Source organism: Macaca mulatta, chromosome 9 (assembly GCF_049350105.2).
Source record: "Macaca mulatta isolate MMU2019108-1 chromosome 9, T2T-MMU8v2.0, whole genome shotgun sequence".
Lineage (NCBI taxonomy): Eukaryota > Metazoa > Chordata > Mammalia > Primates > Cercopithecidae > Macaca > Macaca mulatta.
Genome location: NC_133414.1, coordinates 36,129,409 through 36,150,016, shown reverse-complemented (window position 1 = coordinate 36,150,016; position 20,608 = coordinate 36,129,409). Strand labels below are relative to the sequence as shown.

General features: G+C 42.7%; 1 protein-coding gene across 46 annotated transcripts in view; it reads left to right on the top strand.

The window, feature by feature from the left end:
• The window catches only part of PARD3 (par-3 family cell polarity regulator), a 717,956-nt gene that overhangs the window by 66,253 nt on the left and 631,095 nt on the right, over window positions 1-20,608 (top strand). For 2 of the 46 annotated variants that reach the window (XM_077946200.1, XM_077946199.1), the window contains exon 1: window positions 10,380-10,547. The exons of the other annotated variants lie outside the window; for them this stretch is intronic. In XM_077946200.1, coding sequence (XP_077802326.1) covers window positions 10,527-10,547 — 21 coding nt within the window. In that variant the 5' untranslated portion in view covers window positions 10,380-10,526. Of the gene's footprint in view, window positions 1-10,379; window positions 10,548-20,608 lie in introns of those variants that run through there. 46 annotated transcript variants of the gene reach the window in all.

Genomic DNA, 20,608 nt, shown 5'->3' with positions numbered 1-20,608 from the left:
ATCTCTACAGAAAGTAAAATTAGCCAAATATGGTGGCAGGTGCCTATAGTCCCAGCTATTCAGGAGGCTGAGACGAGAGAATCACTTGATCCAGGAGGCTGAGGCTTCAGTGAGCTGTGGCTGCATCAGTGCACTCCAGCCTGGGCATCAAGGAGACGATGTCTCTAAGAAAAATAAAACCAAAATTCCATATGTTGTCTGATCTATGATGACTATTTTTGTTTTTTCTACATTATCATAAAAAACAGTTATTCAGGGGAAGTCACTTTAAAAGTATCCTAGATGAGAACTGTGTGCTCCTTTTTGTTTTAAGGTTGTGTTTTCTCCCTTGTCCTTTCCCTGACTCCCTGCATACTTTGAGATGGCCTCTGCAGCCCCGGCTTTTGTGTGGCATGCTCTTCCTGTCTCTGATTCTCTGCTTCTCTCCATGCCTGGATTTGCTAGTCTAGAGATATAAGAACTTTTGAAACCAATATCCTCTTGGATTTTATTAATCAAACATCTGCATGTCCAGAATTCACACAGCCCTCTGCCATGCCCTCCAGGATTGGGCTACTGGGAGGATATTTTTTATCAATAAGTAGGCTAAATATTTATTTTTATCCCACTGGGTGGTTTCACAGGCATCAGCAAAATACAAAATTGCATTATTCACCAGAGCATGAGCTACTTTCTGTGTTATCCATGTGGCAAGGTCTTTAGAAATATTTGTGTGGGCCTTTGCCACGTTAAATGGCTGTATCCCAAGGCTTCATTTGTGGTGGTCTAGTCTTCTGTAGGACGATAGTAAGGACGAAATGAATTGGTGTCTTCCAATAGTCAGATGTGGCACACAGGGCTCAGGGCTGGCACCAGTCATCTGCCTGTTCTTCGAGGTTTGCCTGGAGCTTATTTGCCAGCTTCTCCAGGGGTGTCCGCAGCTCTTAGTTTGCTTTTCCATTTGTCAGTCCAAATGCCCCTGGGGCGTGGATAGAGTGTCATCCCATTTGGCTCCTCATGGGGGCATGTATAAAGAAGAGAGACTTCGTTTGTACACACAGCAGTCAGGACCCCTGCTGGAGCTGGAGAATCGAAGTGCTTTTCGGACCAATCCTGAGGCCCTGTCCTTGGAACTGAAACAACAGGCTGAGGTGACTGAAGTGCATTAAGGAGGAGGCTTTCGCCTGCTGCCCTGGCTGTTTTCTTCCATTAGAAAACATCTTATGAATGGAGCATTTGGAAAAACAGATAGTGTTAGAAAAAGAAAAAGAATTTCCACTCTGACTTTGAGACCAATCTCTGTAATTGTTTTGGTAGGGTAAGGATAGGCTTTCTTGAAACACTAGCCTTTAGCTGAGGTATTCACAGACAGCACCTGCCTCTGCATATGGAGATCATAACCCCACACCAAAGGACTGTCTTCTGGTAATTACCAAATTCCCATCTTTGCACTTTCAGTTGTGTGACTGGAAATAGTGTCCCCCTTCTGATATGAGTCATAGCATGCAACATGCACTGCAAAATGCACTTGCATTTTGCTTGAATATTTTGCAAAGAGATTCAATTGAATTGAGAGGCAGCAAGTATTTGATGTAATGGTTACACTTGATCACACAAAACACTTCACAGTGCCATGGCTGGTCTTCATAGCAGTCAGCTCTTGACTTCGCTTCCTCCCTGCCCCCCACAAGAATGTTAGCTGTTGCTGTGGCTTCAGGAGCATTTAAATGTCTTAAAAGCTTATAAATAATATAAAAGGCTGACTGTGTCAGTAGTGCAGTAGTCCGTGCATAATGCCAAATTGGTGGTGATGTTTGCACGACATGCTGACTTGAATAAGTTGTTTTCAAGTTGTCTCATTAAGGTTTGAACTGGGGATGGGACAGAGACAGCCTTTATCACACACTTCTTTTTAATTTTTATCTTACTTTTTTTTAGCTAAAGGCAAAAAGAATGCACATGCTTAGTTTAATGTGATTAGAAAATGAGTTGTTCCCTAGTGAGCTTGACCCACCAGTATGTGATGGTTTTGCAGCAGCCTTAGCAGCTGGGTTTTTCTCATCTCACAGAACCCCCCCCCACAGAAATACATTGTTATTCTATAAGACAATATGACTAAATTATCATGTACTGAGAAAAGTATTAGGTTAACAAATTAGGAAAACTATGTCTTAGATGTACAACCAGCTTTATTCCCTGTTCTCTGGTGGGCAGGCCTATACAAACCTACTCTCAAAGTCTGAGGAAGTTGAGAGGCCAAAGAAAGAGGCTCACAATTCCAGTTTCTCATAAAGAAATGTTTAGGTTAAGGTGAGGTGGCCTAGGTTGGTAATCCCAGCACTTTGGGAGGCCAAGGCTGGAGGATCACTTGAGGCCAGGAGTTTGAGACCAGCCAGGGCAGCATAGCAAGACCTCATCTCTATTAAAAAACAAAAATAAAACAAAACAAAAAAACTAGATGGGCATGGTGACATACACATGTGGTCCCAGCTACTTGGGGGGCTGAGGTGGGAGGATTGCTTGAGCCTGGGAAGTCGAGGCTGCAGTGAGGTATGATGGCCCCACAACACTCTAGCCTGGGTCATAGAGCAAGACGCCATCTCAAGAAAAGGGAGAAACATTTAATTGGGACTTAGGAACAGAAGCCATGCCTGTGTCTCTGCACTACCCCCAGACCCAGGGCTGATACGCTGTGGGGAAAGGGTGACTCTGAAGGGATGTGTAGGACAATTAAAGTACTATGATGTCAAGTTTGTTTGACCTCTGGGCAGTGCCAGCTCTTGCAGTAGATAAACGGGAAATCTTAGAGGCCTTCCCAGAACTGGGGTTAATCGGAAGTCAGCATGGTGGATTAATATCCAAGATGGAGTTGCTTTGGCCACTGCACCTCTCTGTCTTATAAGCACAGAGTGTCAAGATAATTGTTATTTTGACCCAAATCATCAGCACAGCAACCAATTCCATTTATTAGGTAATTATGTACCAAGTATGAGACTATTTTTTTTTTATTACATTTAATACTTATAACAACTCAGTTGAGGGTATTATCCCTATTTTGCAGCTGAATGGATGGACTTAATGGGAGATAAGCAGCTTCCCTGAGACACATGAACAATGTGTGGAAGTGACACGTGTGAATCTGGTTCTGTCTGTTGGCAAAACCTGAACTGATCTCTATGCCTCCCACTCCTAATATACAGTGCAAGAGAGTATAAATAAGAAATATTCTTATGTCCTCTGGGCGTGGTGGCTCACGCCTATAATCCCAGCACTTTGGGAGGGTGAGGCGGGCAGATCGCTTGAGGTCAGGAGTTCTAAACCAGCCTGGCCAACATGGCAAAAACCCGTCTCTACTAAAAATACAAAAACTAGCTGAGCGTGGTGGTGTGTGCCTGTAATCCCAGCTACTCAGGAGGCCGAGGCAGGAGAATCTCTTGAACCCAGGAGGCGGAGGTTGCAGTGAGCCAAGATGGTGCCACTGCACTGCAGCCTGAGCAACAGAGTGAGACTCCATCTCAGAAATAAAGTAAAATAAAAATAAACATTATGTCACTACCAAGAATAATCCAAATTAACATTAAAATGCTTTAACATTTATAAAAATTAGTTCGGAGAAGAAATAAGGCTCCGTGCCCCTAACTCCTCACTCCTCACTCCTCTCCTGTAAATGTAAACATGTGAATTGTGCCTTCTGTGTAGCCTTCCTGTACTCTCTAATCTTAGGGTGTGTGTGTGCATGTGTGTGTGTGTATGTGTGTGTGTGTGAGAGAGAGAGGTTGAAAGAGAAAGAGGATGTAACTGTAATGTTGGTACTACAAGTGTGTAGCTTTCTAGAAATGGAATTTCTTCATCATTTTATTTTAAAAATAATCATTCTTTTCTGCTTTTGCTTGAAATGTCCTATTTTCCATAGATTAATATATGTTTGACTTTTTTGAATTATATATACTGTTTTATTTGTTTTTTCTCTTTTTCTGTTTTCAATCCCAAGCTGTTTTTAATTCTAAAAAGGTACTTTCATATTGTTTTTTGTTTTCATAATTTTTGTGAATTTTCTGCTTTTATTTTCCAAGCTTATGACTTTGACTCATTTTGCCAAAGCGGACCCATCCCATGAAAACCACAAATTCTGTTAATTTTTAAATTGAGACTCTGTGTGTGTGTGTGTGTGTGTGTGTGTGTGTGTGTGTGTACGTGTGTACTTTTTTCAGAGGGGGTCTCATTCGGTCGCCGAGGTTGGAGTGCAGCGGTGCCATCTCGGCTTATTGCAACCTTCGCCTCTTGGGCTCAAGGGATCCTCCCACCTCAGCCTCCTGAGTAGCTGGGACCACAGGCACACACCACCACGTCTGGCTAACTTTTTGTATTTTTAGTAGAGATGGGATTTCACCATGTTGCCCAGGCTGGTCTGAAACCTCTGAATTCAAGTGATCTGCCCTCTTGCCTCTCAAAGTGCTGAGATTACAGGTGTGGGCCCCACTGCGCCTGGCCTTATATATTATTTTAGGAGGGGATTGACATCTTTCAAGTAGTTACTTCTAACTATCCAAGAAATACATATATCCAGCAATACATATTAAATGCTGTTCCATTTGTCTTCTTTTTTGTCACTTTTTAAAGTTCTCTATGCGTCATATAAGTTCTATATGTTTGCTAAGTATTTCCCAGGGATTTAAACTTTACATTGCTATTTTCAGTTTTTTCTTATTGTGTCTTTTAAACTAGTTATAGTTTATATATAGTTTATTATTTTATTATATATTTTTTATAAACTTCATTTTTGTAACCTTCAAAACTAAGAATCCTCTTAGTTGTATATTAATTCAAGTTATTTTCTTGGGTTTTCCGGGTATACAGTTTTATTGTGTGCAAATAATAACGTTGCCCCCTTTCTGTATTTGTAGCAAACATTTATTTCTCTGTTTAATTGCACTGGCTAGCATTTCCAGAGTAATGTGAAATAATCATGGTGTTAGGAAGCATCTAACTACATGCTAGACTTCATCGTAATGATTTTTGGTGTCAGGACATCAAGGTCTACCATAAGAACATGTGACTGCTATATTTATAATTTTGGAAACAGATAAAGGGAAAATAAAAGCAAAAGTATATGAGGTGAAGTAAGAGAATAGGACTAGAATTTGGAATGTACATAATGGACAAATCTAGTGGGAGGAAGTTGAAGTCAGTCCCCAGGTTGATGGGTTATGCTGCATGCCATTAGTATTTAACAGCCAGTTGTGTGTCCGGTCTGACAGGTGCTACAAAGATAAGGAAGATAACATCCACTGTGAAGGGCCTGTGGCCCAGGGGCACTCTGCGTGTTGATGAGTACAAATGAGGGGAACATCCTTACTGATTAGTGCAGTGGAAGCCCGAATGTTGTGTCCTGAGTTACAGTGTCATAGGATTTTATTAGAAGGCACCATCGCCTACCTCTACTGCTGCAGTTCCTTCACCTAGAATGGCCCTTGGCGTGGAGTAGGTGCTGAAGTCTGTCTTCATGAATGAATGAAGCTGCTTCACTGTTCCTTGTGGTTCTTGGCCAGTGTTGTGGAGGAGGTGAGCCAGGTTTTTGCTGGTAGAGAGAGTGGGAGCAGAGGGGGATGCTGCTACTTGAAGAGTTTGCTACAGGGGGTCTGATTCCAGAGTTCAGGGCAAATCTGTTCTATCTGAGGTGTGGAGTGCTTACAGAGGAGCGAGGGGTGAGAGGGGAGGATGTGGAGGTGACTGAGAACAAAGCTTCCTTTCCTTTTTCTTTTTTTGAGACAAAGTCTTGCTCTGTCACTCAGGCTGGAGTGCAGTGGCACGATCTGGCTCACTGCAACTTGCAACCTCCGCCTCCCGGGCTCAAGTGATTCTTGTGCCTCAGTAGCGCTACTACTCGGTGGTAGTAGTAGTAGCCTCCCGAGTAGCTGGGATTACAGGCGCACGCCACCACATCCAGCTAATTTTGGTATTTTTAGTAGAGACAGGGTTTCGCCGTGTTGGACAGGCTGATCTTGAACTCCTGACCTCAAGTGATCTGCCCGCCTCACCCTCCCAAAGTGCTGGGATTACAGGTGTGAGCCACCACACCTGGCCAAGAGCAGAGCTTTCTAAGTGATGCAGCATGGAGGGGTTCCAGTGGCTGAGATGTGGATTGTAGCCCTTGATGGCTGGCTGACCTAGACACCTCCTCCCACATTTTCTACTTTTTCCATGATGTTCTGGACAGGAAAGAGGCTTGTCACGGTGGTAACCCCCACGTTCATTCCTGCACTCCCTCTCTGCTCCATGGCTACCTGGGTTTAGGTCTCCTTGGTTAGGAAACTGTCGTGTGACCATGCCCAGCTACAAGGGGAGCCTGGACCAGTGAGGACAAGAGTTTTACTTTTCCAGCCACCGTAGGCAAAGAAAGGCAGGGAGAGAGGGCCTTAGGAGTGGATGCTGAGTCAGCCAATTGCAGTGTCTGCCCCAGAACCATCCTATAAAAGCCATTTTCAAACTTTATTCATTGTATGTGAACATGTTTCAACATCTTTCACAAGTGGCTTTTAAATCGTTGTTAGTCATGGAAGCTTTGATTAGATGAACTCTTCTGAGGGAACCTGGCACGATGGGCATACCACGACACCAGCTCTCAGAGACTCAGATGGAGGGAGCCGGGCTGGGTGTCGTGGAAGCCCCTTGAAGCTCAGTGAAGAGGGTATTGGCAAAGAGTAGTTGAAAATGAAAACTTTTCATTTTTAGTTGAGATAAGATGGCAGTAAAAGTTACCACTATGAGGATTTGATTTTGCATTTAGCGATCCATTTTTGCTTTTCTTTTTTTAAAGTAGGAGAATATGTTTTGAACATTTAGAGATGGCCTCTTTATTGAAATACAAAACCTTGCCTGATTTGGGCTGGTGCTTAGATCCCTCAAGAAAAATTACCACATGGGAAACGAATTGCCACGTTAGTCTTCTCCAGAGATGCTGTCTGTCTCTAGAGTGGCTGTCTGCAGCCACTGCCACTCCAGTTGCCTTAGAATCGTGACTGGAATGATATTCCTAATTCCTAAAGCTAAAGGGAAAAGAAAAAAAAGCCAAAACAGCAAACCAGTCAGAAAACGAACGTTAGATTTTTACATTGATTTCCAATGTACAAATTTCTGTTCTTTATAATCTTAGCAGAAGCCGGTGTCTCAGCAGAAGCAGAAGCAAGTATCTTTAATTGAAGATATTTGGTTTCCGTGGTAAGCAGGGTTTCCAGAAAACCACATATGAGAGCAGGAACCAATGCTGCTTTCTCTGCCTTCTAATCCCCGCAGTGAAGGACTGAGGAGCAGACACTCTAGTCAGAGTGTCTGGCCTGGGCATGGCTGAAAGATTATTCTCCAGCTGTCTGGAGGGAGATACGGCTCCCTTTTAGTAAAAATGTCACCAAAATTTATCTATGTTTTATGTTATTTCCAATTGATTCATTAGTAGAAGTAAATAAATTCCTGTTTCTCAGGGGAGATTCCTGGAAACCTAGAAACTTAACACAGAAAGGAAATTGGGTATGTACATAGCTACTCTTTTGAGCGTCTTTCATAATTTTTTATCTTTTAAAAAAGAGTGAAATCAGTGAAGTCGACAATTTTCATTACAGATGCTTGCGATTATTTCTACCTGATACGAAACTGGCTACAAGTTTGGGCTACTTATGGACATATTTACAAAAGTACTTAGAATCTTAAATTTGAGACATTTGATTTCCATAGCATTAATAAGTAAGTTATGTTACTATTTTAAAATAGTATTAAGAAATTATTATTATATTTAGAGATGAGATCTTACTCTATTGCCCAGGTTGAGTGCAGCTGGGTGATCATGGCTCACTATAAACTTGAGCTCCTGGGCTCAGACAATCCTCCTGCCTCAGCCTGCCAAGTAGTGGTGACTCTAGGTTTCTGCTGCCATGCCCGGCTAATTTTTTTTTTTTTTTTTCTTTAAAATTTCGTAGAAACAGAATCTTGCTTTTTTGGCCAGGCTGTTCCTGAACTCCTGGCCTCAAGTGATCCTCCTGCTGAGATTACAGGTATGAGTCACCGTTCCTAGTTAAGAAATTATTTTTGATAGTAGAATTATTGTTTAGTGGTTTCTGTGTTGCCTAATTATTTTCTTTTTTTCTTTTCCTTTTTTTTTTTTTTTTTTTTTTGAGACGGAGTCTCGCTCTGTCGCCTAGGCTGGAGTGCAGTGGCGTAATCTCGGCTCACTGCAAGCTCCGCCTCCCGGGTTCACGCCATTCTCCTGCCTCGGCCTCCTGAGTAGCTGGGACTACAGGCGCTGCCACCACGCCTGGCTAATTTTTGTCCTTTTTTAGTAGAGGTGGGGTTTCACCGTGTTAGCCAGGATGGTCTCGATCTCCTGACCTCGTGATCCACCCACCTTGGCCTACCAAAGTGCTGGGATTACAGGCATGAGCCACCGTGCCCAGCTGTTTCTTAAATTATTTTCTAAGAATTACTGCGCCATTTCCTTTACATAGTATGGAGTGTAGTGGCATGATCATGGCTCAGGGCTCACTGCAGCATTGAACTCCTGAAATCAGTTGTAATCCCAAAATGCTGGGATTACAGGCGTGAGCTGCTGTGCCCAGCTAAAATTTTTTAAGCAATAGAAGGCCTGTCTGCATTGCCGAGTCTTCCTTGGGTGATGGTTCATCTGAGGATTGCCAGGAATGCCTGAAGCGCTGGGGAGGGAGGCTTAGGTTCTTGTCCTAGCCTTTCCTCCAATAGTCGACACCCCAGAGTGTGTGTATTCGTTTCTTTCTTCCCTTTCTTCTCCCTCTTTCTCTCTCTCTCCTTCCCCCCCCCTTTCACTCTCTTTCCCTCCCTCCCTTTCCTTCCTTTTACTTCCTTTCTTTTCTTTCTTTTGTGGATACAGGGTCTTGCTCTGTCATCCAAGCTGGAGTGCAGTGGCATGATCATAGTACACTGCATCCTCCAACTCTCGGGCTCTAGAGATCCTCTTGCCTCAGCCTCCAAATATCTGGGACTACAGGCTCATGCTACCAAGCCTGGCTAATTTTTAACATTTTTTGTAGAGACGAGATCTTGCTTTGTTGCCCAAGCTGGTCTCAAACTCCTGACCTCAAGTGATCCTCCTGCCTTGTCCTGCCAAAGCACTGAGATTACAGGTGTGAGCCACCACAACCAGCCTTGTTTTTATTTGTAAAACGATGAGGTTGGTTGCTAGGTTATTGCTGTTGATTTTTCTGGAGTCAGGCCAGAGACTGGGTTCTGGGGAGGACCATAGGGTCCACGGGGTGTTGGAGGATGCAGAGGGTCCTAGGTGCCCGAGCTCCTGGGTGTGCACCCACTTCCTGCAGTCCACTGAAGCTCTTCGGGTCCCCTGCGATTGTGATGACCATCTGGAGAAAAGGTTTCTCATCTTCCCTCTTATCAGACAGGACACTCAGATGAATCCGTTTTTATTTAAAATTTTGGCATTTTGCTTATCTTGGATTTTTATGCAGCAGTTTCTTTGTTCAATTATCACATTAAACTATTTCTCTTGACTACTGAGATTTTGGTCCTCCTTTAAATTTTGTGTCAGAGGCAAGTGCCTGTAACTCACCCCTGTTCCAGCCCTTGTAAACACTGTGATTCCTTGTAGTTTGTCATTAAAAATAGATATCAAAGCCAAGTAATTTGGAAGTTTAATCAAGAGATTCCAATGATGCGCTGGTAAGCGATGCCTGTTTATGCTCACTTAGTTGCTGGGCAATAGCAGTTGTAAAAACCTGACAAAAACAGCTGGAAGGCAGACCTCAAAGCTGCTGCCAGTCTCTCCCCTTGGGGACAAAAGAAGCCTTTCGGTTTTTTAATCTTGGAAAGTAAATCATAAATGACCAAATATTGGATTAACTTACAAAAAGTTTTTTTTATTTTTGAGATAGTAAATGTAGTATCCTTACCGTTGAATTCCTCTTGATGGTGGCTGTGTATTAAAACTTGGATTTTGCATGGAAAATATTTCAAGATTTGCATGGATAATGGCTAACGTACTGTCTGGCTTGTTACATTTTAACTATAAAATTAAGTTGTGCTGTTTATTGTTATTTCTACGGGACACCATGGAGAGCCATGTGTCCAGGGGGAGATAGGCGGTGCGGAGCATGGTGACTGATCTAGTTGGCACAGCTGAGATTTTTGCTGCTCCAGCAGTCATCTGGATTGGCTTGGAACTGGCTGTTTGTTGCTTCTTTCACAGGCTCAGAGTGTCTGGAGATCTTTTTAACTAGCCGAGACATGCTGTTACTCTGAGCAATTCTCCAGGCAGCCATGAGTGCAAAGGGAGTCTGTGCCAGGTGCCCAGCACTGCTATATATGGCAGAGAAGGGTGGCAGGGGAGGACCCACCATGCCCTTATCTGGGGGCTGCAGCCAGGCGTGATTGTGGGGGCAGTCACACAGCATCCATGTGCTCCCAGACCAACCCTGTTTTTCCTCTCCCTCCTCCAACCTTGGCATTGATTCTAGACAGCCGATGTGCAGGTTCAATCTTCATATGAAATGGAACAGTGACTTCAAGTTCAGATGCCCATCACCGGCAGTGCTGTATGTACAATCTGTCAAGGCTAGTTAGGATGTCTTTGTGGCTCGAGAAAGTAGAGTTTTAGATACGGGAGAGTTTGGCTACTTGTGTTTGTGACTCTGTGCTCTCTGTTAATTGGCATGGGATTTTTGGACCTGAAATTTAGTGTAGATTTCAATTTATTTGGAAAGATAAGTGTGAGATTGAGGTGTGGTCTTCTGTGTGACAGGTGCTGATTTATGTTGGAGTCTTATTAGGATAGATGCATCCCACATTCAGTTATATGTTTCTTAGGTGAATCAAAGAAGCTGATCTGAAGGTGTACCACCACCTTCTCTCCCAAGATGACAAAGCTGTGTTGGGTCGTTGGTTGGGAGCAGTGCAAGTAAGAAGATGAACACTTGACAAGTTGTGTGTCTAGTTCTTTAGGAAACCACTCATCCGGTGTTGAAGACGGCAGCAGAAGAGTACCGTGGCCTAGCATGGAGCTCTGCCATGCCTTTGGTTTTTTCTGTGAACATGTTTTCATGGAACCTAGAGATTTTCTGGTTTGGGGAAGGATACAATGGAAAAATAATAATGAGAAGATGATGATAAGATTTAATTGAATATTTGCTAAGTCCAGTGCATACTATTAGGCCTTCAACATATGAATTTATAATCCAGTGAATTAGATATTATGTTCCTTTCATACGAAAGGACATTGAGGCTTGGCAGTATTAATAAATGGCCGACTGGTACCTGGCACCCAAGACTGTGTGACTGCGAAGCTCCTGCTTTCGGCGAAGGAGCGTGTGGTAGGAATGTAGGTTCACAGTTTCAGATGTTGTAGCTGCTGTGCCTTGTTGGTGATTGTAAATTCTTCACTGTCAACATGGAGAGGCCTGCCTGCATTGTTTCCCTTCTTCTTTTGAAAAATTAGTTTTTACAGATAATTGCAAGCAATGCAAAATTAAGGAATGCAATCTCTTCTTGACGCTTTACTCCCTAGTAGTGACTGGTATTAAAAAGCCTCCACACAGTACAGAATGTGGGTAGATCAACCCAGGATTGGTTGGTTGGGATGTGGTGCATTAGATCATCTATGAGATTCTCTGTTTTTTAGGTCAGAGTAATCGCCATTCATCTTATGATGCAGTTCTGCTTCCAGGACATTTAATGAACACGGAAACTGAAAAGTAAAGAACTTGGCCTGTAGGGTCTGTGAGACGGAGACCACCTATGGGAGCCATGTTGTGTAGAGGCCATCCAGCCAAGGACTGCAAACCTGGAGATCTGTTGTGGCAGTGGATTGGATTAATCCCTGTTAATCAGTCTGTTAATCTGTTGATCTCTCTCTGAACAATCTGTTTTGTTGAATTATTGCATTATAGTATTTATTGTGACTACTGAGATTTTGGTCCCCCCTTGGCATTTAGTGTCAGAGGCAAGTGCCTCTGATCTCACCCCAGTTCTGGCCCTTGTAAACTCTATGATTGTTTGTAGTTTGTCTTTAAAAATACTTATCAAAGGCAAGTAATTTGGAGGTTTAATTGAGTGGAGGAAACTTGGAAGAACCAAGATTCCTCACTCTGTACATGAGTAGCATGCAGATATCATGTGAATTTTCATCCACCCATGGTCGTTCTGGGGAGATTGAGACAAAAGAAGTACAAACACCTTGAAAACTAAATAGGCAGTTCCTGTGCGAGGCAATGGGATGGGATTGTCTATTGCTTCTAAGTATTGTCACTGAACTTACTTGTTATGAATTTACCTTATTGTTATATTGTACGTTTTAAGAAATTTTGAAGTATTTTATGTTCTAATGCTTGCAAAATCTGGAGTCATCCTGTGAGTTTACAGAAACCAGTAATGGTCTTTTTGAAGTATTTTATCAACTTTTGTTCATTTTTCTGTGTTGTATGTGCTTCATTAACTTCTGTTAAACTATAAGAGATTTCTCAGTAGTATCTACTGAATCCATACACGATGAGGGACAATATGATCCCAGGATCTTCTGCTCCACGGAAGCGGGTATCACAGTGGCACCGACCAGCATGGGAAGAGTTTTTGTGCCGACAGCAGGGCATTCTGTTTGTTCTGTGGTCCATTTGTAGATGGCTGCACTCCTCTGCACAGGGACTGTCGCTTCTGCGTGTATTGGGGTCTTAAAAACCCCACACAAATGAGAATTAGATATTCCCTTTCTTCCTTACCCAGAATTTTTTTATAAATAAAAATAGGCCGGGTGCAGTGGCTCATGCCTGTAATCCCAGCACTTTGGGAGGCTGAGGCAGGAGGATTACTTGAGCTCAGGAGTTCAAGACCAGCCTGGGCAACATAGTGAGACTCTACCACTACAAGAAATAAAAGAACTTAGCCAGATGTGGTGGTGCATGCCTGTAGTCCCAGCTCCTAGGGAGGCTGAGGTGGGAGGATTACTTGAGCCCAGGAAGTTGAAGCTGTAGTCGGTTGCGATCGCACCACTGCACTCCAGCTTGGCCAACAGAGTCTCTCTCTCTCTCTCTCTCTCTCTCTCTCTCTCTCTCTCTCTCTCTCTCTCTCTCTCGGGGGGGCGGGGGGAATTGGCTTATGGAAACACAGCAGTTGACTTTTCCATAGGCAATTTGTAGGTTTGGCATTTTACTGCCTTTAGAGATGTAGTATTGAGTATAGTCTGTTAGCCTGTTGGTCTGCTCACCCACAAATAGGTCAGTTCCAATAAGCTATAATATTTGTTTTAGGGGGAAAAAGTCTAGTGTAAACAAATTCTTTGCTTTTGTACTTCTGTTAAAAGTTGAACTCGAGTTAGTTGAGACACCAACATTACCTGCCTACCGTATTGTTGATATAGATAGTTTTGTGTTAAGTAGACTTTAGTCGAGCTTCACATTAAAAAAAATTTAACCACTGTTTACCCTACTGGGTATAATTAGTAGGCTTTATCAATTTTCTTATCCTGTGAAGTCTAGATCTCAAAAGATATATGTCAATTTTTTGTTGTTCAGAATGAACATTCTGTCTGAATCAGTAGGAAAAGAGGTGAGGGAACGTGATTTGTTCTTCACATGATATAGAAGAGGCTGCTGAGGGAGGCCTTTGGAAGCCTCAGAACAGCTTGGTGTGAAAGTTGGACTGCCCTGGGAGCTGACAGGTAGGAGGAGTGGGAGTGGGAGATGGGGGCGGGAGTCAGAAGAACAGCTCAGCACCAAACATGCTTTTTACAGTCCTGTCACTCACTGATGCTAGAAAACTGCATTTTGTTGGAACGGGCACAGTGATTGTCAAGGAAGTTGTCTTGTGCTACTGCCACGGATTCAAAAGATTCTTGGGTCATGAAAGAGGTGGCATCAGAAGGATACGTTTGTTGACAGGGAGACCAGATGCACTGATCCATTTTTTTATCCTTTTGCCTTCAGAGCATCCTTATCTCCTTGAATTCACTGCTGTCTCAGAACCCAGGAGAGCTCTGGGAGCCCTCTCCTGCAGCTCAGCTCCCAGGGGGCTTTCCCAGCAGGCTGGGGCTGCCTCCCAGCCTGCGGCCTCTGCTGGAACCCGGGGGAGGCAGCCAGCTGCAATGGGATTGCCTCTTTTTCCTCTTGAAGTGGTTTCAGGTTTCCTCCCTTTCTCCTCTTGGGGTGGGGGCCAGAGGCTCTCACCAGCTGTCGCCTTTGTGTTTTTCTTTCTCTCCAGCTCAAGTCAGCTGACACCTTTCCTCTCTTCCCTTCCCTTCTCCATGAACTTGCACGGAGTCGCTGGCGGGTCAGTGTGTAGGAGGGTGAACCCTAGCAGCTGTCCTTGCCTGCCAGCTTTGGTTCTGCTCTCCTCCTGACTTATCCTTTCCCCATTTCTTTGACAGAGATAGGGAATATTTTCCAGCAAGCTTAAGAAAACATTCCATGTGGTATGTACAGAGAGATCCTTTATGTGTAGCATCTTGCATAGGATTTAAGAGTACAGTGCATGGGGTGTTTTCTGTCCCCTGCTCCCACTTTATTGAATATCATACTGAACTCAGTAGTTTAGGGTGCATTCCTAAGTTTAGGGAAAACTGTGGGGATCTTCTGATTCATTCTAGAACATTCCGAAGCACCACTGAGGTTGCACAAGGTGGTTGATGGCAATAGGACTGTGATACTTGTAGGGCAAGAGGAGGGGATATCACAGGACCTCTGGGACAGAGGGAAGCACTGAGGCCTTCTGCAGCTCTGCAACAAAGTTCCTGTGATTCCCTGCACTCCCTTCTCTCCCAGTACTCCTGGGATTTCAGCATTTTAATTAATATAAATCAGGTGGATGCTTATCTTGCTAGATTCCTCAGTAATACTTGATATGGTTGATCCCTTCCTCATTTGTTGAACAGCTCTCTGGTTCAGTCATTCTTTAACGTAAACTTTTTATTTTAAAATAACTTTAGATTTATCAAAAACTGCAAAGATAGTACAGAGAGTGTACCCCTCACTCATCCTCTTTGCTAACATCACTGTGATGCATTTGTCAAAATGAACCAACGTTGACTTTAACTAAACTTCAGACTTTATTTGCTGTTCACCAGTTTTTCAATTAGTGTCCTCTTTCTATTCTAGGATCCAGTCCAGAGGGCTAATTGCACTTAGTTGTCAACTTCATTTTATGTAATAAAAACTTTACCTACATTTCAGTAGTCGGTAATTTTGTTTAAGGAGGTGATCCCTTAAACAAAAGAAAGAAAGTGAGTTACTTCTTGCTAGCTGAAGTGTTACTTTACATCCATTTGTAAATTTTTGTTCAGATATATCAATCATTACTGTTTACTGAGCACTCCCATTTGTACTTGTTTTGGTTTTATGTTTTATGCTACAGTGTGCTCTAAACATTTTACTTATAAAATTAGCAGTACTTTGTCTGAAGTGGCAATTGGCTTCCTCTCTTTGACCCCTTCTACCCCATTATTTTGAGACAGGGTCTTACTCTGTCACCCATCCTTGCCCTGACCTCTTCTGCCCCCTGTTTTTGAGACAGGGTCTCACTCTGTCACCCAGGCTGGACTGCAGTGCAGGGGTGCGAACACATCTCACTCACTGCAGCCTGGACCTTCTGGGCTGAGGCGATCCTCTCACTTCAGCCTCTCCGGTAGCTGGAGCCACAGATGAGTGCCACTGTGCCTGGTTAATTTTTAAATTGTGTAGAGATGGGGTCTCCCTGTGTTGCCAGACTTTTCTTCCATGTTAATGAGGTATTTTAATGAGGTAAAGTGATGTGATGTGGCGCTTATTAAAAATGGGATTCTGGACCATCCTGGCTAACATGGTGAAACCCTGTCTCTACTAAAAATACAAAAAACTAGCCGGGCGTGGTGGCGGGCGCCTGTAGTCCCAGCTACTCGGAGGCTGAGGCAGGAGAATGGCGTGAACCCGGGAGGTGGAGCTTGCAGTGAGCCGAGATCGCGCCACTGCACTCCAGCCTGGGTGACAGAGTGAGACTCCGTCTCAAAAAAAAAAAAAAAAGGGATTCTGAGGCCATGTGAGGTGGCTCACACCTGTAATCCCAGCACTTTGTGGGGACCTGTAGACAGGATCCCTTGAGGCCAGGAGTTCCAGACCAGCCTGGGCAATATAGTGAGACACCATCTCTAAAATAAAATAAAAACAAAAATGGGATTCTTTCTGTCTGACTAAATGGATCTAATATCAGCTTTCCCAGGACTAGTGGTACTTATTAAAGCCTGATCATTCCCTTCAGCTATCTTATGAGAAGTGTTTTCCTTAAAATCATACATGCATGTATCATGTAGGATGGTTAGTCTAGAATATGTGTGTTTGTGTTTGATGGTGGGGCAAGACTGGGAGAAGAGGAGGTTGTATTTCTTCGTAGGTTAAAATTGGCTTTAAAGACAGAGAAAGAGTAGAGTAGAAAATATTCGAGGGCATTGCCTGTAGTAAGACCCATATCCTGTATGAGGCAGTCCAGAGTCTCAGCTTTTTCAGCAAGATGCCCCCATCTGCTGTTGCTTTCTTCCTCCTGGGCCTTTGCCTAATGGGTCCTTTGCTCTGGGTGTTCCGTCTCAATGCCAGTTCTGAGAACCACCCGAGGACCCAGGCGTCCCTAGCATGGTGTGCTGTGTTCTTGTGTTCCTACTTTCCTAGATGTTTTCATGCTGGTTTGCTGTGTGTCTTAGTTCATTTGTGTTGCTTTAAGAAAATACCTGAAGTTGGATGATTTATAAAACAACAGATTTATTTCTCACGATTCTGAAGGCTGGGAAGTCCAAACTAGGTGCTGGTGTCTGGTGTGGGCCTGGATTCTGCTGCTAGTTTGGTGCCTTGCAGCTAAACCCTCACGTGGTGGGGGGCAGAGGGCCCTTTTCCAAAGCTAATCTCCTTTAAAGGCCCCTCCTCTCTCTACTGTTGCATTGGGGATTAAGTGTCAGCATGAATTGTGGAGGGGACACAAATGTTCAAACCAGAGCACTGTGGTTTGGCCTCCCCCAAATAGAATGTTCGTTGTGAGAGGGGGTAGGATTTTCACCTCTGTGGTGAAATCTGCTCCATAATGTGGGGCAAACGTCTTTCTCAGTCCTTGGTGGGGCTGAGGTAACCGCACAACTTCACCTGTCCTTTAAGGCAAAATGTAGCCAAGCACCTGAGCGGAGATTGCGGCTTCCGACTGTTGTTAGTGCAGAAGTGGGAAATCCTCCTTGCCTGACTACATAGTCACAGAATAACCTGTGGCTCCTGTTAAAAAGTGAAAGGCACATTGTACGCACGAGATACCTTTGACCTCACCCAACTGTTTGCTCAGCCACCTAAATAAACACCCTGGGTTCTTGGGACCAGTTCAGTACTGCAGACCCCTGCTTCTCTCCGTCCCCCTCTCTCCCCTTCACCCCTTTCTCATTTCTGTTTCTGTAACTATATCTTCTTGTTCTCAATTGGGATTGTGGAGCATCTCAACAGTAAAAGGGGCGGGAGAAATGAGATTGTTGCCTCTGACCTTTTAGGATGTCTGAAGTAACCTATTTTGGCTGGGCATGGTGGCTCATGCCTGTAATTCCAGCACTTTGGGAGGCAGAGGTGGGCAGATCACTTGAGGTCAGGAGTTCGAGACCAGCCTGGCCAACGTGGTGAAACCCTATTTCTACTAAAAATATAAATATTAGCTGGACGTGGCCGTGCATGCCTGTAATCCCAGCTACTTGGGAGGCTGAGGCAGGAGAACTGCTTGAACCTGGGAGGTGGGGGTTGCAGTGAGCCCAGATTGCACCACTGCACTCCAGCCAGGGCAGTAGAGCGAGACTCTGTCTCAATAAATGAATGAATGGATGAATAAATGAATGAATGAATAAATAAAGTAACCTATTTCCAGTATTTTGAAATAACTCTTCTGTATAGTTAGTTGTCACTTCCTTTATGAACACAGACAGTAGTGCCGATTCAAGTGATCTATTTTTGTCTCATTTATAGCTTTGTCTGCTGATGAAAAAAATTTTTTAGCTGGTTGTGGTGGCATGTATCTGTGTTCCTGCTATTCAGGAGGCTGAGGTGGGAGGATCACTGGAGTGCAGGAGTTTGAGGCTGCAGTGAGCCGTGATCATGCCACTGCACTCCAACCTGGGCGACAGAGCAAGACCCTATCTCCAGAACAACAACGACAACAACAACAAAAACCAAATTCGGTGTGGTGTCTCATGCCTGTAATCCCAACAATTTGAGAGGCTGAGGCAGAAGGATGGATGACTTGAGCCCAGGAGTTTGAGACCAGCCTGGGCAACAGAGCGAGACTCTTTTTTATTACTCCAAGAAAAGTGTCATTATGCAATTGGAGCATATACCACATATATAAAAAATATTTCTGTTAAAAATGGGATTATACTACAGCACATATACTGCATTGCTGAAATGATTACAGACAAAGTGTACTTATTGATATCTGCCACTTACTTTAAAAGGAATAAATAAGGGAGACTAATTGTTTCAATTTTTTTTCCTTTTATACTGCAGAGGGTCTGATGAGAATCTTCTCAAATGAATCATTGCGTATATCTACTTTATTTTCTTACGGGAAAATTTGGAAGCCCATTTGGGTTGGTTAGCCCATTTTGATATTTATTGCTGATGAAGTCAGGGAGATGGAATGCTTAATATAAGCCAGATTTTAGGGCTGGCAGCATGTCTGTTGTGTTATAACAGATCATTCAAGGAGTGGGGACGGAACTTTGAATGTGGCTAGTTGTTTTGGGGTTCAGTGTCAGATTGAGTCAGAATTTCAATTTGCAACTAGTGAGAAGTCCTGTAATCGTTATTGCATGTTCCATAATATCATATGAAACTATCATAACTTTATTCCTTTAATGAAAAGAATATTTTCTCAAATTTTCTGCTGTAAATAACTAGTGCTGTAGCATCTCTAAAGCTCTATTCTTGTGTATGGAAGCTATGAGTAGCTTAGAGCAAAAGAAATGTGTACAACCTATGTTTTATTGTTTACAAATTGCCCTAAAAAAAGATAATTTATCTCTCTCGTGAATACTGGGTTATCTACTTATTATTTTCTCTTGTCCATTTGGATATACTCAAAAAGTGCTACATCATCATTGCCTTAATTTCCTTTAGCACCAGGGAATTTTACTGTTTTCTCACATGTTTACATCCTTTTCTTAGAATTTCCTATTACCTTATCCATTTTGCTTTTGGGTTTTTTTTCCCCCCCATAAGCCCTTTGTAATAGTAACTTTAAGTGTAGGACACATTGAAAATATATTTTCTGTATTTTGTCTGCTGTTTAACTTTTTAAAATGGTGTATACCATACTTTGTACAGAAATGTTAAACTTCCTGGCTTTTGGGTATTAGCATCTAGTGTCTTGCGTAAGAATTGCAAAATAGTCTCTTTTTATATCTAATAGTTTAAAATTAAAGAAAGCAAGCATTTAGAATCTAATCTTGAATTCATATGGGATTTTGTATTTGGTAGGGTAGTGACCTGGTTTCTTCCCCACACCCCTCCAATAGGAAAGCCAGTTGTTTCAACACAGCATGTGAAGTTTTTTCTTTTCTATTTTGTTTTAAAAATGGCCCATCTATTTCTTACATGTGTAATCTTCAGTGATGGGAATTTGACCGATTTTCAAGTGCAGAAGTATGTCACTCACTTGCCTTTTTAAAGTACTGTGCTGACATAATATGAGTTTACTTTTTGGTGGTTGGGTAATACTGATAAGGCATTATGGTAAAAGATTTTTAAAGGATTTTTTTTTGAACCCGAGAAATAAGTTTTAACATTCTAAATAATAAATTAGGAGATTAGGAAACTTTAAAACCATATGGCTTGCTTATATACTCTTTACACTTTTTTTCCTGAATAAGTGATTGTTAAGTATGGGGTTAATTTTGTCAATGGAAAATAAGTATAAAACAGCTTTGTTTCTTTCTATGACTGCTTATAGTAAAACAAAAAAACAGCTTTGATTTTACTTTTGCAGAAGCATAATTTACTCTCTTGTGAATTGGCGTTAGCTTTATATTAGGAATTTTGAGAAAGATGGTTTATATTAATTTTGAGTCTGCTTTCCAGAACAAATATTTACCTGATAAGAACTCCAACCATGGCGGGGTGCAGTGGCTCACGCCCATAATTGCAGCACTTTGGGAGGCCAAGGCGAGTGAATCACCTAAGGTCAGGAGTTCGAGACCAGCCTGGCCAACATGGTGAAACCCGACAGATCTCAAACCCCGTCCCTACTAAAAGTACAAAAATTACCTGGGTGTGGTGGCACACGCCTGTAATCCCAGCTGCTTGGGAGGCTGAGGCAGGAGAATTGCTTGAACCCAGGAGGAGTTTATGGTGAACCGAGATGGTACCACTGCACTTCAACCTGGATGACAGAGTGAGACTCAATCTCAAAATGAACAAAACTCTAATCACGTTTGTCACTAGTTGTTTTTTTTTTTAAGCTGAATAATTTTTCTTTTTAATCACAACACAGAATTATGTTTATATTAGAATCTTAGACAAATGTTAGTGAATAAAATTTTTATTTTACTTTAAATTTTGTCTTAAAACATCTTTGGAAGAGTGATTGTAAGGAATTTTCCACACATTCTAATAGTCACTGTCAATGATAC